The sequence below is a fragment of the Manis pentadactyla genome, chromosome 8, assembly GCF_030020395.1.
Source record: "Manis pentadactyla isolate mManPen7 chromosome 8, mManPen7.hap1, whole genome shotgun sequence".
Lineage (NCBI taxonomy): Eukaryota > Metazoa > Chordata > Mammalia > Pholidota > Manidae > Manis > Manis pentadactyla.
This window is the reverse complement of record NC_080026.1, coordinates 121,450,722-121,466,836: the sequence shown is the minus strand read 5'-3', so window position 1 is coordinate 121,466,836 and position 16,115 is coordinate 121,450,722. Positions and strand designations below refer to the sequence as shown.

At 37.6% G+C, this 16,115-nt stretch overlaps 1 protein-coding gene across 11 annotated transcripts in view; it reads right to left on the bottom strand.

The window, feature by feature from the left end:
* ADD3 (adducin 3) overlaps positions 1 to 16,115 on the bottom strand; it is a 143,933-nt gene that overhangs the window by 12,226 nt on the left and 115,592 nt on the right. For all 11 annotated transcript variants that reach the window (XM_036898767.2, XM_036898768.2, XM_036898773.2 and 8 more), the window contains 4 exons: positions 6,301 to 6,439; positions 2,479 to 2,630; positions 1,451 to 1,531; positions 305 to 454 (listed from right to left, as the gene is read on the bottom strand). In XM_036898767.2, coding sequence (XP_036754662.1) covers positions 305 to 454; positions 1,451 to 1,531; positions 2,479 to 2,630; positions 6,301 to 6,439 — 522 coding nt within the window. The remainder of the gene's footprint in view (positions 1 to 304; positions 455 to 1,450; positions 1,532 to 2,478; positions 2,631 to 6,300; positions 6,440 to 16,115) is intronic.

Here is a 16,115-nt window from a genome sequence, read left to right as displayed (position 1 = left end):
GACATACAGCCGTTTAAATGCTGTGCCAATTATGAAAGAAGCTGTGTTCTAAAGAACTCAATGACCCAAATATTAAATGGAGCAGTTAAAAAATGCAAATGCTATCAATCCAGTTGTTTCCTAAATAGTAACACTTGGTCTGAAGGGCCTTTTCTTTCAGGGTACTTGGAGGGTTAATACTTTCAATATGACTTTGAATGGCAGAGTCTGAAGTAATGCAGACAGTAAAGTATCATGTAAGGAAAGTCATGAAAATAATACATTTCCTAGAGTCATTGTTGGTTTTGACCCTTCAGGGACTTACAGCTGCTGTTGCAAGGGTATGGATGTGTATCACACACTTAACATCAGGACGTGTGGAATAGATTGCGGCATGGGGACTGAACCCCGTATGATCAATCTTCAAATGAGTACTTCCCTGATCAACCACTTCTCCTATTATATTGACTTTCACCTGGAAAAATCAGAAAGACATTTAATTGGTACACATGTATCAGAGTTTGCCTGGGTTTAGCAAGTGAAACCAGAGGGTGGCAAACTTTTTTGTCAAAGGCCAGATAGTAAATATTTTAGAATGTGTGGGTCTCTTCTACAACTACTCAACTCTGCCTTGTAGTACAGAAGCAGCCATACACATCTGTAAAATGATAGGTGTGGCTTTGTTCCCATAAAACTTCATTTACAAAAACAGGTATCCTGCATCAAATCTTAATATTTAGCAAGAATTTGTTTCCAAAAAACTGAGTAACTTAAGCTCTTCACTAAAGGTCTAGACAAGTCTGTCATTTACCGAACTGGCTGGAAAGTTTCCACCTGCTAACACTGCAGTACCCAGACTAAGGTAGCGCCTGCTGTTCCACAGGCTGACGACAGTGGCTAGTACGATCATGGAAAAATAAAATGCCAACAGGGCTCTGTATTTACAACAGCTGAACTTTGTCTACCTATAAAATATATATAGACTTTGTGTATGTTTTTTTAAAACAAATGTCAGAGTGTACAAGGTAAAAAAAATTCGAAAAATTCCCTTCAAACATGGACCTAACTGCCAAGACCAACTTATTTATTAGTCTCTTCAACTACCCATTTTTCTTGAACCGTAACACTTTTCTTCTTTTATGTTGTTAAAGTTTTTATTTATTGTTTTTTAATTGAAATACAGTTGACATACAATTATATTGGTTTTGGTGTACAACATAATGATTCAGCAATTATATACATTACTAAATGCTCACAATAAGTGCAGCTACCACTTGTCAACATACAAAGATACTGTAATATTGCCTAAGACTTTTCTTAAAAACCAACGTAACTTTGTATATTCTTCCCTGCTTACTATTAAATATTTTTCCATTTATACATTTTCTTGTTCCGTCCTGTCTAAATGCTAAAAACCATCAGAAAAGCACAAAGTAACAAAGAAAAAGTAACAAAGGAATGAAAATTATACCAAATTGGAGGCTGTGGCTTCAGAAAAAGACAGGCCTCTGGGAATTATTATTATATGGTCTTGCTCCTTACTTATTCTTACCTGGGAGAAAGAAAGAAAAAACAATAGGGAATTACTGTGAGGTATTTGTATTTTGCAATGTAAACATGACTAGGATTATATTTATGATGAATAAGAAATCTGGGGAAAAAACACAAAACAACAAAGCAGAAATTAAAGAGGCAACACACAACCTTCCTTGAAAGGTTTCCTTCCCTCAACTCTCGTGTCCTGCTGAAGTCTGACATTAGTTTCTCATTTACTGGACTTACCTAAAGTGTTATTTTGTGGGTTCTAAGGTTGTTTAGGGTCAGCTACATTCATGATAAGCAAACACCAATATTATTTAACCTAATGTGGTAATAACTATAATCCTGATTTACAACATGGAATTAAGGAAAAATGGGCAAAGGAAAAAGTCTCTTCATAGGAAGTTAAGGTGGAGATGGAAGGGGAAACTAAGGAATGGGTTGGAGGAAGGGAGGAAAGTTGTAGGAAGATGCAGCTAACAACTGTGCTATTTCCTCACACAGTATTTTCATACTTTTTTCTTGCAGATACTGTCTTGGTTTCAAGTGTGGCAATCTGAAAACAAAATGATGATGAATGGGCAAAATATGTCAAAAAAATAAAGACCAGAGAGGAAACTTCCCTGACCCCCTCTCTTCCCTATCCCGAAAGCTTGTTAGTGTAACTGATACTCAGATATAATTAACACGGAGATGGAAAATTCTATCAGAAAGATCTCCTCCTGCATAGATTCTATGACTGAATTCAAGAAACAACACAGATAGTAACTGAAGAAGAAAGGTGGGGTAACTGTGGCCTCTCCCTTGGAGATAAGGCTTAAGTCAGGTTTGGGCTGTGACCCAGCACATTAGGTTCAGGGGGAAACTCTGAAAACTGACTTCTGAGTAAAGGTAAGAAGAACACAGTTGCCTTCTAGTTGGGATTTAAAACAGAAAGGAATTGAAGGCCAAGTAACTCACTGAGATATATGCATTTGCCAGATGTGCCCATCCGAACAGGTCTACCAGTCTGTACAGGCTGGCAAGTTTACAACGAGTCAGTTTTTCTCCCTTCACATATGAGGATGTATCTGCCCCAGGAAGGTCATTGATAGGTGTGACCATGCCAAGACCTAAAGAGGAAAAATTGGGGAGAGATTCAGGTCAGGTAATCCCTTATCTGAAAGCAGCCTGAGTCTGGGAGTGCCCAGCTTTGCCAGCAATGATCTGACACTTACCAACCCACACAATGTTTCATTAGCTTATCTTCCTTCAGAGAAGGGCACAGAGGAAGACTACAGTACGGGCTGTCCTCTTTGCTGTTTCATCTAGTATTTGTCAGGGAGTGACTTGCTAGGGCATTAAGCTCATACCACTGGAGGAAAAGGGCCACATGACTCCAACAGTGAAAGTGTTAATAGTAAGGTTATTGCCAATTTTATGACGAAAATATCTCAACAGAAAGCTACTTTTCTAATAAGTCTTTTGACTTTTATTCAAACAAAAGATATTTTAGAAAGGAATGCATTAAAATAGTAGTCTGGCTTCTCACCAAGCAACAGAACCTAGTCTTGATCTCTAATGACCCAATTGCTAAATTAAACTTCTGCTCAGTCTTCACTCTCCTTGACCCCACATACCCCTCTCTCCTGGAATTCTTCTCTAGGCCTGTGGGATACTATCCGGATCTCTTGCTCCCTTTTTACCTGCTGCTTCTTCATGCTTCAATATGTTCTCTTCCCTTTCCTTCCTCCAACTGTGTCTCTTTCCCAAAGCTCGGTTTTCCACTGTTTCTCATTTTACTTTTCTCCATAAAAACACTATACTCTTTAAGTCTCCCGCTGTTATTTCTCTGTGGAAGACATCCTGATCTTCATCTCTGACCAGGCCCTGCTGCCCATTTATCAACCTGTTTCTACTGCCTGCAACACAATACCCTAAAAATTAAAAGACCTAAAAATGATTTTATCTCCCCTGATTTTTCTTACCTTCTCTCTTTATACTTGTCTAATATTGGTATTACAATGCCTGCAGGTCCAAACACTAAGTAACTTTTACCTCTTAACCTTCCCTGGGCCACCATATGTAATATATCACCAAGTTCCATCACTCTCTTCTTCACAAGGCCCCTCAATTTCCATACTCCAGTTTGGGCCTTATCTTGCATGTAACCCTTGCAAGAAGCCTTCCCATTCTTGTCCTTGCCTTTAGTTCCTCTGTTTGTAAATCCATTCTGTAAAAAGCCATCAGAGTGAGTTTCCTAAAGCACCACCTTTAACCTCACTATTCCCCTGCTCAAAGTTTTGCAGGATCCCAAACTTGAAGGCCTGCAGGGGCCAGGAAATCAGTGTAAATGCATAAGCTGGGCCTGGTGCAGTCTGCAGGCTATGAGAGCTCCCATACCTGGTTTGGAGGGGCTGCTACACTCACCAGCCAGCTGTTCTCATGTGAGAATCTGGGTCCCAGATTCTCAAACGTTAAGGAGAAGTCTCAAATCAAGACTCTAACTTGAGGTCTTCTAACTCTGAAATGTTGCAAACTAATTCAAGGAAATAGTTTTACTATGTAAGCCATACAAAAGAGTATTAATTTCTGAGAGAATTTCAGAGTCAGCCATTAACCTACCTCCTATTCTTCCTGCCCTTCCAACTTGAACACTCACTTTTCACAACACAACATAAATATTCCAGCCAAACTGGCTGATTTCTATTTCCTGACCTCTGACCACTGGGTCCTGGCCTTCCTGTTGCCATGCCTTTGTGCATTCCAGCCAGCACTCCCTGAAGCTCCCTTTCCTGCCATGGTATCTAGAACACTCAAAGGATAGTTTCTCTTACTACTTCTGTCTTCCCTACCTAGTAATTTTTTCTTTAGACTTTTTTCCAAACCCTCTTGCATGATTATTTAATCAACAAACAGGGCTTTGAGTAATACCTCTTTATGTCCACCTACCAACCCACTCTCTTCAGCTCTAGGACTGTATTTCCAACTGCTACAGTGTCTTGGCAACTCTCTCTTGGCAACTCTGGTATGCCTGAATTTGAACTTCTTTCATTTACCAAGCCGAACTCTGGACATTCCTTTTTTTTGTCTTAGAGTACCATGAAACTTCCCAGTTAATTCTTCCCACAGAAACTATAGTGGTCTGACCACATCATTCTCCTGCTTAAAATGGCTTTCCAAAGTCAAAATAAAATCCAAACTTCTAACCTTTGCTGTGAACCTAGGTCATTTAGCCTCTGTTTCTGACCTCACTTGCTCTACTCGGCCCCTAGAAAACTATGCCCCAGACCAGTCTTTATTTTTGTTCTTTGAAAAGACCACCAAACTCCTCCTCACCTCGTTCCCACCTGACACTGGCTCTTGTTCCTTCTATCTGGAATACTTTCTCTTGATCTTGGTATGGTTTGTTTCTTCTTTCAATTCAGATTAGTTTTATGTCACCTCTTTGGAGAGATTCTGATCCCCCGATCTAAAGCAGTCACCCAGTTTCTCCTATCAAATCACCATACTTAAATCTCTGCGTAACACTGCCTTTTTCTGACCGTGTTCTTCAAGTCATCTATTTTCTGTCCCCACAGACATAGGCATCTTGTCTGTCTTGTTCACCACTGTACCTCCATCCCCAACAGGCTAAAGGAGCATCAGCTACTTAATACTGTGGGAAGAACAAACCAACCCAGCTCAAGCCTTTCAATTTTTATTTCTTTTGAAAGAATGTTTCTCCAAGCTAGGAGAGTGAGTGATTTTGGAACTCATAATTCTCCCCTCCACACCCCACATCACCACAACCTAAGTCTACCCTACTCCTTAGCTATGCTTTTCTCATTTATCTCTCCCTTCCTGTGCCCACAGCCACTACTTTAGTTCAAGCACTTATACATCACACTGGGATTCTTTCAAGATTCTTTAACCAGTGTGTATGGTTCAACCTACTAGTCACTTGGAGTTTTACAAAACACTCCTACCTTGCATGCTCCCACATGTCTCTTTTTATATCATTCTTCCATTTGGAAAGCACTTGAACTCACTGAACTCCTACTTACATAAAGAACAACAAAAGGAAGGAAGAACAAAGGAAAGAAGAGAAGGAAAAGAAAAAAGATGGAAAGAAAACCCCCCATCTCTGACATGGAACGGCCCCTGACAGTGTCCTCGGGCACTCTGTGGGCTGCCCTGGGACTGCAGTGCATTCTGTGCGTGCTTCACTGAGCTGTGAAGTCCCTGAGCTCAAAGCCTTATGATTCTTGGTATCCTTACAATGTTCAGCTCACCAGACCGGTGCTCTCACTAAAGAGCTGTGAAAAGGAATAAAATGTCCTGAACACCTCTTTTATACCACATTCTAACTACTCCATCCTTTGAAGCCTGGTTGGCTCAGGCCTCTCAACTTACATCAAGTTTTCTCAGTCCACTTCAGCCAATAAACAATTCTGACTCTGAGTTCATAGCATGATGACTTATAAAAGGTCATTAGATAATTTCTTGTGAACTGCTGTGTAATTTTTTCCTGTATAGTTATCTTGCAGTTTTAATCTTCTGTGCATTCATGGTGTGTCTTCAGAACTAAGACACACATTTATCCTGGGCAGGGATCATGTCTTGTAACTATTTTGTAATCTTCACAAAGTCCAGTAAATGCCTGCTTGAAATGAAATAGTAAGAGATTCTAACACTATGTTATTCTAAGTATTAGATGTTATAAACACAAGGATTGAACCAAAGCAGAATACATTGCTAGAGATGTAGTGTTCAAAGTAGAGATTAAATTATAATTTAAAAAATTTTCTGAAACTGACGTACTGAGGGGAGGTGAAGTAAAGCCCGAAAAGGAATTGGCCATGATATAATCTGCAATCTGTTGTAATGCTAGCAGTCCAGATGGGTTGTGGCCTTTCTTCATCTGTTCTTGAATAAGGCATTCCAGGTCTTCCCGAAAGGCCTGTAATACACAAAAATAACCACTGAGCACATACGTCTCACTTGGAGAAGAACGTCTACATATAACTTGCTCTGATATGATCATTCTTTCTCCCACTGCTCTTTTGAATAGCTTTCATCTACACTATTTTAAAACAAATATAAAACACAAAATAATAAAACACTGGAACAAGCAACAAGAAGCTTGCTTTCAAGGTAGGAAAAAATCATCAGGAATTCTTAATCTTTAAAGCAAATGTGTTATTAAAATATCTGCAATAAACAGGTATAAATAAAGCAACTCTGCTAATTCTCAACTAGAGCACCAAGGACAGACTGATGAAAAAGGGACCCATTCCTTGCCTTGCTGCCTCATTACCTAGGTTAGCAGAGAGGCCCCATGTGAATGGGACACAACTCGTGACTACAGAGTGACTCACAGCAGAAGTCCTAAGACATACGAGATAGATCATGGCTCCCATTTTACGATTTCCGGTGCAATTCCTTAGCTCCATAAACTGAATGTAAATTGATAAGAGCTGAGAACTAACTGGTCACTCCCCCTTTCTGCAACACTAAGAAAGGACTGATTCTCCCAACTTGTGTACTCCATGTTCTGGTTCTGGCTTCTGCTGCATCTTTTCTTTTCAGTGGGGGTGAGGGATGGAGGTGTGGCGGGGGCAGGGAGGGGTGGCAGAAACAGTGTTTATATAAATAAAAATCCTGAGCCCTTAAGAGAAAAATATCTATTTCAGTAACCCTTGAGGAGTTAATGATTCACCATTTGAAACCTCTCCCAATCCTTCACATTAGCTGAAGTAGCTAGTTTTGTGCCTCCATCACACCCAACCAATATTTATTTTATTAAAGTCATTGTTTTTCTCTCACTCATGTCTATTTTCTTCATTTTAAACATGAAGGCTCTTGGACGATAAATTATTTAAAACCTGTTCTCCATTTGAGTCTGGTTACAGGTGTAGCACAATGCCCTGCCAAAAATTAAATTCGGTTTTTTTCCCATTTCACCTAAGAGGGAGAAGGCACAAAAATTGCTTCTGAATCGCTGCCTCCAAGAGGGGTGGGTATGAATATGCTGGAGATCACTGGGGAAATCTTCCTTAGAAGGTTGAATCTCCTTTGAGTCATGGACAGTAAGCAGCCCTTCTTGTAAGACTGAGAATATGATCTCCTAGAGGCCCTGTTTAGACGGTGGCTGAATAACTCAGAGGTTTTCAGAAATAAGGACTTTCTCTTTAAAAACATAATAGCATATGAGCCCATGGTGGGAAGTGGAAATGGAGACTTTAGGACCAGTCCTGACTCAGTGTTTATGTTGCTTTTAGAACAACAGGTGAGAGGCATCTGTGACAGGAACTGAAAGAGCTGAGTGCTAACAGCTATAACCTTGGGAGCTCAACCATGGGGCACCATGGTGGCCTGCACAGGCACCTGGGGCAACGCAGCCTGCATCTTCTGCTGGGCAGGCTGACACCAACATTCAACACCACTAGTGCATGGCAGGGAGGTACAGTGGTGGACTGGTGTGACTCTTTCACATATGCAGATGCAGACACGTGTATATACCACACACCACATCTCGGATATGGAAGCCCCTGGTGAACTCTTTTGGGCTACTTAGCCACTAAAATTCTTGGGACAATTCAGAGAACAGCAGAAATTCTGAAGGAAGATGCTGCACTTTCTGCTAATAGGTGGGTGTTTCAGTGATTACTTCAAAAACAGTATTTATGACTATATTTGAATTCTGAGAAACAGTTTATACCAGTTAACATGGTTTCCTTTTACAAATTCAAGGCTTGTTAGCACAATTACACAAATTCTTAACATATAATTCCACTGACTGTATGTAGTTCATTTAAATATGATTTAAACCAGATAAACTACCCTATAAAATATCCTCTACCAAGACACATTTATCAGAAAATCCCATTAAATACATTTCTAAGACCTTGTGAATATAAAGTGCTTGTGGGCTGCATATAGATGGATGAAACCTTCACACAGATGAGTAACATGAGTGTTTTATCATGTTTAAGGCTGAAAGGGAAAGAATCGTCCAGATATACTCACTTATCTTTATATAAACTACAAAAAACTTCTGGACAGTTGGCAACGGGCCACTGTGCTCTTCGGAAACTTTTATCTTCCCTTCAAAGCCAAATTCAATTTAAGCTTTCCTCAGTTCAAAGCAGCTATAACCGATATTCTTTGATTCAGTTTAAAAAATATGGATGATACCTACTATGTATATCACTCATTATTTATATTACAATAGCTCTGAGAAGTAGACATTACTGATTCTACTGAATGCCCCACACCATGCTGTTTCAGGCCAGGAAGAATTTAAGGCAGATTCCACAGATTAAAATGATACAAAAATAAATTAAATATAGGAAAGAAAAATCAAGCTAAAGGGAGATTAGACAAAGCCAAAAATGAGGTTAAGACACAAAACGCATGCTATAAAATCGCATGTAGTTACTAGAGATGGGCCAAATTTTATCTAACCCCTCGAAGAGCCAACATGAATCAGGACAATCTGCTCAGTATGCTGATTTACAATGGTTTTAAGACCAAAAACCCACCAGTTGCTCAACAGAATCACAGCTATTTATGAAACTGATGAACAATTTCTGCTAGGTGGGATGAGAAAGCTAAATAAAAAAGGTTGAAAAGTTTGTCCCAGGTCACATAACTAGTAAATGTCAGAGGAAAGGACTCAGGTCAAATGCTTTTTTTCATTAGTGAAAATGAAAAATTTATTTACTCATTATCCTACAATATGGTGAATACCATCCTCAAGTTTTGGGATGATCCACCGTGTCATAGAAGGATGTATAAGCCGTTCTGAAATAAATTAAGAGAAAAATATGAATTTCCCTTTTAAGGCTACTGAAGAGCTTCTATGCAGTTTAGGAAAAGAAAATAATTTTCAAAGTAAATGAAATTTCTCCAGCTTTTTATACAGTTGACTGTGCTTCAACAGATAAGAATTCTATTCCAAAGGCTTTAATATATTTTGTCATGAGTATTTCTAATTTTTTAATGTTTTAAATATTTTTGAAATATTGGTTAATTACCTGAGTTATAAAACAGTGTAAAAATGACTAATGGCATAAAATTATTTCAGCTGGTTTTTAAAAATTTATCAGCAAACTTTAAACTTTCATTAAAATATAATGAAAGAATAAAACTTTTACTTATCTTTATGATGGATAGGCAATCACATTCCTACTAAAATCTAATGGTCATAAATAATCCATAAGTAAATGGAATAAAAAATCTGGAACTCTCAGTCGGGCACAGGATCTTTTCCTAATTTTATCAGAGATGGGTTGTTGAAACCACATAAATAATAAGGGAGCAGGCAGGATGTGATCAGAAATACTGTGTAAACTTCTCAAGCTAGATTACAGCATTAGGTTGTAATAAGAGATAAAACAAGAAAATTATAAACAGCAGAGGACGATGATCCTGGAGAACCAAAGTTCCTGTCCTCTTACAGCTAGGAATTCTCCCAGCAGGGCAGACTGAGAAACTAACTTATTAGCAGGACAGCAACGTCACATGCAGGGCTTCTGAAGTTAGACGAAGCCAACAATTGCCCAGTCTCCACTAGAGAAGAGCCAGATTTCAAAATACCAAACAACACATACACAAAATCACAGGATACACTCACATACAGAAGAGCGGAGAAAAGGAGGCAGTGGGGGTTGTTCCACCTCAAGTGCATGACCTCATGAATGTGATTAAGCCGGAGCATGATCATGGTGACAGATTCTTTGAGACATTCAAAAACAGTCTAAGGAATTATGATTACAATCTTTAACATGTCACAAAAGCATAAAATGCTTTTGGTAATACTGTACATAACTTTACGCATAGTTTTCTAAAAAATAGTTGCCTACTATGTGCTAGGCACTATACTATCTGCTTCTATGTTATTTCATTTCATTGCTTCAACACTGCATGAGGTCCAATTTACGAAAAAGGAAGCTGAAGCTCAAGTTAAGTGAGTTTCCTAGTGACACAGAGCTAGTGTTGGTGAACCCAGTTCCAAAACAAGCAGTATGTGCATTTCTGTACATAATTTTGTTATCAACAGATTGAAATGATGGGAAAATGGGCTGACTCCTTAGATAAGGTCAAAATAGTCTTACTTAGGTCAAAATGGTACCCCAGGACCTCTCTACTCTGCAACGCAATTTTTTGGCTCTATGTACCATTACTAGCTCATGCTCTGGTCTGGCTATGAGGTTTGCTCAGCATTCTCCGATCACAACTTGTACTTTTCTATCCTCGCTCACTGTATTTCAACAAGTGGAAATGCTGGCTTCCACCTAATGAATTCTTACCTGATACTCAACACTTGTCTTCAATGCCACCTTCTCCTTGAAGTCTCTCCTTTAATCACCCCAGTTAGGAGGCACCTCCATTATTTCTTCTCTTCCCACCCCACTCTGAATTCTTTTAACATTTGCCTCCTCTACACTCAGGGTGTCGATCATGACTGTGATTTATTTTTTTAAGTTTATTTTATGTATTTATTTTCTACCACACCATAATGTCTGATTGGGGCTGGGGCTGTGTCTTTCATGTTTCTACAGTCTCCCTGGGTATCTAGTTCAGTGTCCAATTAATAAAAAAAACTTTTCTTTTCCTAGATATAAGGAAATAAAGTAAAGAATCTGATCTCTATCTTGACTGAGTTATTGATAGCAAAATCCATTTCATAGGTTACTAGCAATGGAATTTGAAGCTCTACAAAACAGCCTATCTGTCTATCTCCTGATGGGAAATTCCTCCTGTTTAATTTAGGTCTCTCCATCCATCATCTAATGGGAGAAATTCATCTTTTTTTAAAATAAGAAATGAATCTTCACTGAATGTTATAAAATTTTAAAGTCATTTATTTCAAGACAAAATTCTATTTGGTTTATTCCCAGAGCATTATAGCTTGGATAGCTCTTTCATCAAAAGTATGTCCAAAAAAGTATGGTAAAAACAAAATCACTTGGTGAAAAACAAAAAGTTTAAGTTAGAAAAAGGGTGTCTTAAAAGCCTTATCTGAATCTCTCACCCTATTAATTTATACATCTTCTGCTGGTATTGAAGGGTGATCTTATAAACTTTGACTTCATGTTATGGATAAAAACAAACTTGTAAAAATATGAAAGATTCAGAGATTTGAGATTCATATAGGGTAACAGTATACTGTAAGTACATACACATCATACCAAAAGTTGAATTAACTTGAAATATCAGATCTTAAGGTTTCCTAGTCTTAAGATCTAAGATCTGAAATATCAGATCTCTATGAGATCACAACTTCCAGGGGAAAGTAGCAAAAGATTAAAAAAAAAAAAATTAAATTGCAAAGAAGAGGACCAATTTGACCAAAGAAACTATCTCAGTTTAGACTAAAAAAAAAAAACAAAAAAACACACAGGCTGATTTATAAGTACTGTCTTACTCACAGAACTCAGAACAAAATACTGATAAGTATCTGAGATGGATTTTAAATATCCACATCTGGATGTTCTACCTCATAATATTACTAGACAGAAAAAATGGAGCAAAAAGAAAAAAAAGATTACAGAGTTGCTGCTCCCAAGGCACCCTGCAATTATGTTATTAGGTATCTCCTAAAACAGGATTAGGAGCATACGAACTTACTTAGAATTTCTCCACTAACAAATGTATTCATTTGGAAATAGATTACGACTGGTCCTGTTGAGAGGAGAAAAAAACAAATAAACCAAATTTTCTTCTGGATGATATTTCTCCTGTATCTAAGTCTTAATTCATCTGATGCTAAAGGTTAGAATAATATCTTTTTTTTAAAGCTGCTATATAATAAAAATGTAAACAAAGTTAATATAGAATACTTGTATCTTAAGCTTCCAAAGTGACCAGATAAACCATGGTGATTTTGACCAACCATTCTAATTACGTCACTCTATTAACATTTTAGGCCTTAATTACAGTGATATTCTGAAATGCATATAGCTTTGAAGTTTCTCCTATCTTCAAAATAGCTTGTAGCATTACACATTGCCCTGTTATTAGGAAAAGTGTCCTGTGCCTGAGCTGTCACACCTACCTTCCTGTTGTCCTATCTTTCAGACTAACAGCACACTTCTGTCAACAAGTCTAAATTGCTTCCTATTGTGATAAGCCTTAAGAACTTCCATTCTTTTTCTGAAACCTACCAATTGTTTTCCATTTAAGTTGTCAAATTCAGTAGAAGCTTGCTGGAAACATTCAAGTGTTTAATGACTCAAAACTCACCAAGCTATTCCTATATCCATCATCCATGTATGCAAAATTTATTATATATCTACTATGCATAATGGGCCATCTGACTTTTCAACTTACAGGCTTCCTTCTTTGATGAGGCATCATTTAATTCCAACAGTGTGCCCTGGATACTTCAATCTGAGACAAGGGAGTAAATGATAATCTATGTCTCTGTAACCACACATATGGGGAGTATATTGGTCCAAGAAATTTGTGGGTTCTCTACTGCCTTAACAAAATCTCTAGCTAAAAGAGTTTACTCACCAGCAACTGACTTCTAAGAGAAATACTTTCTTAAATAAAAAAAAAAAAAAATATGACAAGTCTGTGAGATTCCTAGAAGTAATACTTGAAGTAAGAATGAGACAATTATTCACTCTTATTTTCTCAGCTCAAGGCAGTAAGGTGTTACTTTTGCCATCCAAATTTACATACACCAAAATGTCTTGATTGGAAACTCTTCTTGAATTGAATTAATTTGAGCAATAGAATTTAAAGATGAATGAAACAATAATACATGGGTGGAATTTTTTCATTGTTTTTAATGTTTTAAGAAGTACAGTCTAGTGGTTAAGGGTGTGAGCTTTGGGGTTTAGTTCAAACCCTATCATCTAAGATTGTAAAAACTTCAGCAAGTTATTAATGTCTTTAAGTTTCAGTTTATTCATTTATAAACTCAAGGTATTAATATTTCTTTAAGTTGTTTTAAGGATTAAATAGGATTTCATGAATAATATAGGTCTCTGGCACATAGTAAGTGCTTAAAAAAAAGTATTATACTTTGCTTCTATTAGTTTCTCTCTTGATTTCCTTTTTTTCCCCAAATAAACTCAGCATTTTAAACAGAAGGTTTACAAATTTGTTTCTTACAAACATGAATTAAAAATATCTTTGATTCTGTTATTTATTGGTTGTAGGTTTTGTCTCACAGAATGAACCCAAAATTTGTAGGAGACCTTCAAAAGTTTTATGAGAATTATTTTGGCAGAAACACTCCAAGTTTGGGCTTAGAGGAACAAACACAGTACAAAAAGAAAATGGGCCTTTGATCTCTGAAAACCTCTACATAAAGGAAGTAAGCTGAGAAAAACACACAGTTGCAAACACAGGCTACTCAAGGAAAAGGTAGAATGATTCGAAGGGTGGAACCAAAAGCCCAGAGGGCAGAGCCAAGAGCTAGGGGAATACTGCTAGTGTCTGGCCAGAGGTTCCAGCTTCAGGCAAGTTCACTCTGGATTCGGTGAGACTGAATAATGACAATGGAACACTGGAGGTAAAAGGTCTTACACCAAGCTTTATTTTCATGATGGCAGGTTGAGTGCTAGAATCACATCTGCATCCAGCAAGTCCACTATCTGTGTCTGCTTTTGCCTCCGCCAGCTGCATAGAGCACTGGGTGGAGTTCTTTATATAGCAACACAATCATGGCTCATTGCCAACAGTGTGTAAACGTGCACCTCTACAGTAGGCCAATTATTAAATCACTGCATATGCTCAGAGGGCAAATAGATTAGGGTCAGGTGAGGATCCTGGCCATAGGAACTTCCATTTTCCCTACATCTAGAAAGCAGAAGGACTTATGAAGGGAACTCATCAAGGGAACTTCCAAACATTTGCCCAGATGGATTTCAGAATTGGTATGGGCCAGTTACTCCGTTGTACCCCTAATTTTTCCCCTTTCTGAACAGGAATGTCTATAGCAGTTATAGCCTGCCTGACCACTGGGTGTGTATGGGAGGACAGATAAATTTGTCTCTTTAGTTCAAGATCCATGGATTGAGAGGAGCTGAACTTAGGTAATTACACCTGAGAAGCATAATCTGTACCTGGATGAAATTTAGATAAACTTCTGGATGCAGGCTAATTTGTAATGGGATGAGACTTTTGCAGGGGTGATAGGACAAGGTGAGTATATTTTGCATGTGGAGGAAGGTAAATAAATTGTGATCAGACAATGGACAATCCTCATTGCAAAAGATAAGAGTTTAATTCCTCTCCCCTTTTAAGTACAGCTGAATTTAGTGACTCACTTCTAAATAATAAATATGGTGGAAGTGATGGTGTTTAATGTCTGAGATAAGGTCATAAGAAGCACTGTAGGCTCCTCTGTTTTTTCTCAGATACTTGCCCTCAGGGAGATCATTCAAACAGCCTCAGATAAAGATCCATGTGGCAAGGAAATGTGGCCTTTTGCCAAGAGCCATGTGAGTGACCTATCTTAAGAGCAAAAACCTCCAGCCAATTCAAGCCTTCAGATGACAGCAGCCCTGGCCGATGTTCTGACCATTCAGTGAAGCTGGTCCTCAATTCCTGACCCACATTAACAATGAGATAATAAAAGCTTATTGTTTTAAGCTGTTAAGTTTGGGGAGATTGTTAGTTAGCAATAAATAACTAATATAGGCCACCACACATCAGTTCCCTTGGTGAATTAAATTCCTACACTGTATTAAAAGAAATTTGAAAATCACTGTCCTAAAACATGGCAGAAAGACAAAATTATATATTTTTCCAAGTCTTCTGAAAACAAGATTTTAAATTCACTAGCAAAAATCTAGTGATTTTTTTTGCCAAAAAACAAAAACAAAAACCATTTCATCTTTGTTCCTCACTGGGCTAAAAAATGATCAATCTCACTACATGAATATAGAAATAACAACCTATGTCTGCCCCTTCCCATTATTTTATTAAGTTCCCTGAAGCATAAATAAAATTGATACTTTCAAGTTGATTTAAAAGTGGATATACAGAAGTATAAACAAAATTAGATAATCTATTCAGTTATGCTACCTTTAGTTTAGTGGGGAAATTATTAAACAAAACCCTGACATGGAAATGTAGCTTAGTACTTTTTTATTTCAAACTTTACAGTTAGAATTGAATGGTCCTTGGAGCACTTCCCAAAGAAATCTCAATATTTAACATCCTTGAAAGAAACCTGAACTTTACCTTATTCTTTCAGTTACTTTTTACTATATGTTACTGCAGTCATTTAGCTAATAAGTTAGGTCTTAAAAGTGAGATTTCTTTAAGGAGGAAATATGTCTGTTTTGGTCCAAATAATAAATGTACCTTTCAAACATTTATAAACATAGAAATTCAGGTTTGTATAAAAGAAGGCACTGAACATTTACTCCCTCATGATGAATTCTCCGGTTCCATTCCACTGGGAAAGGGTTTAAGGGTTTATTTAAATGTAGCTTTAAATTTAAGATACACTTAAATTCCTTAAAGCCTGCACTGCTTTTATAACTTGTGCTTACTTTTATCTAGGCCACTGGTATAGGAGAATTACTCCGAGTGGAATTCTCCTTTGGCTTTGGATTCAACCTCTGTGATTAAATTCACAAGGGCACAAAAATGATTTACTAAGGCTA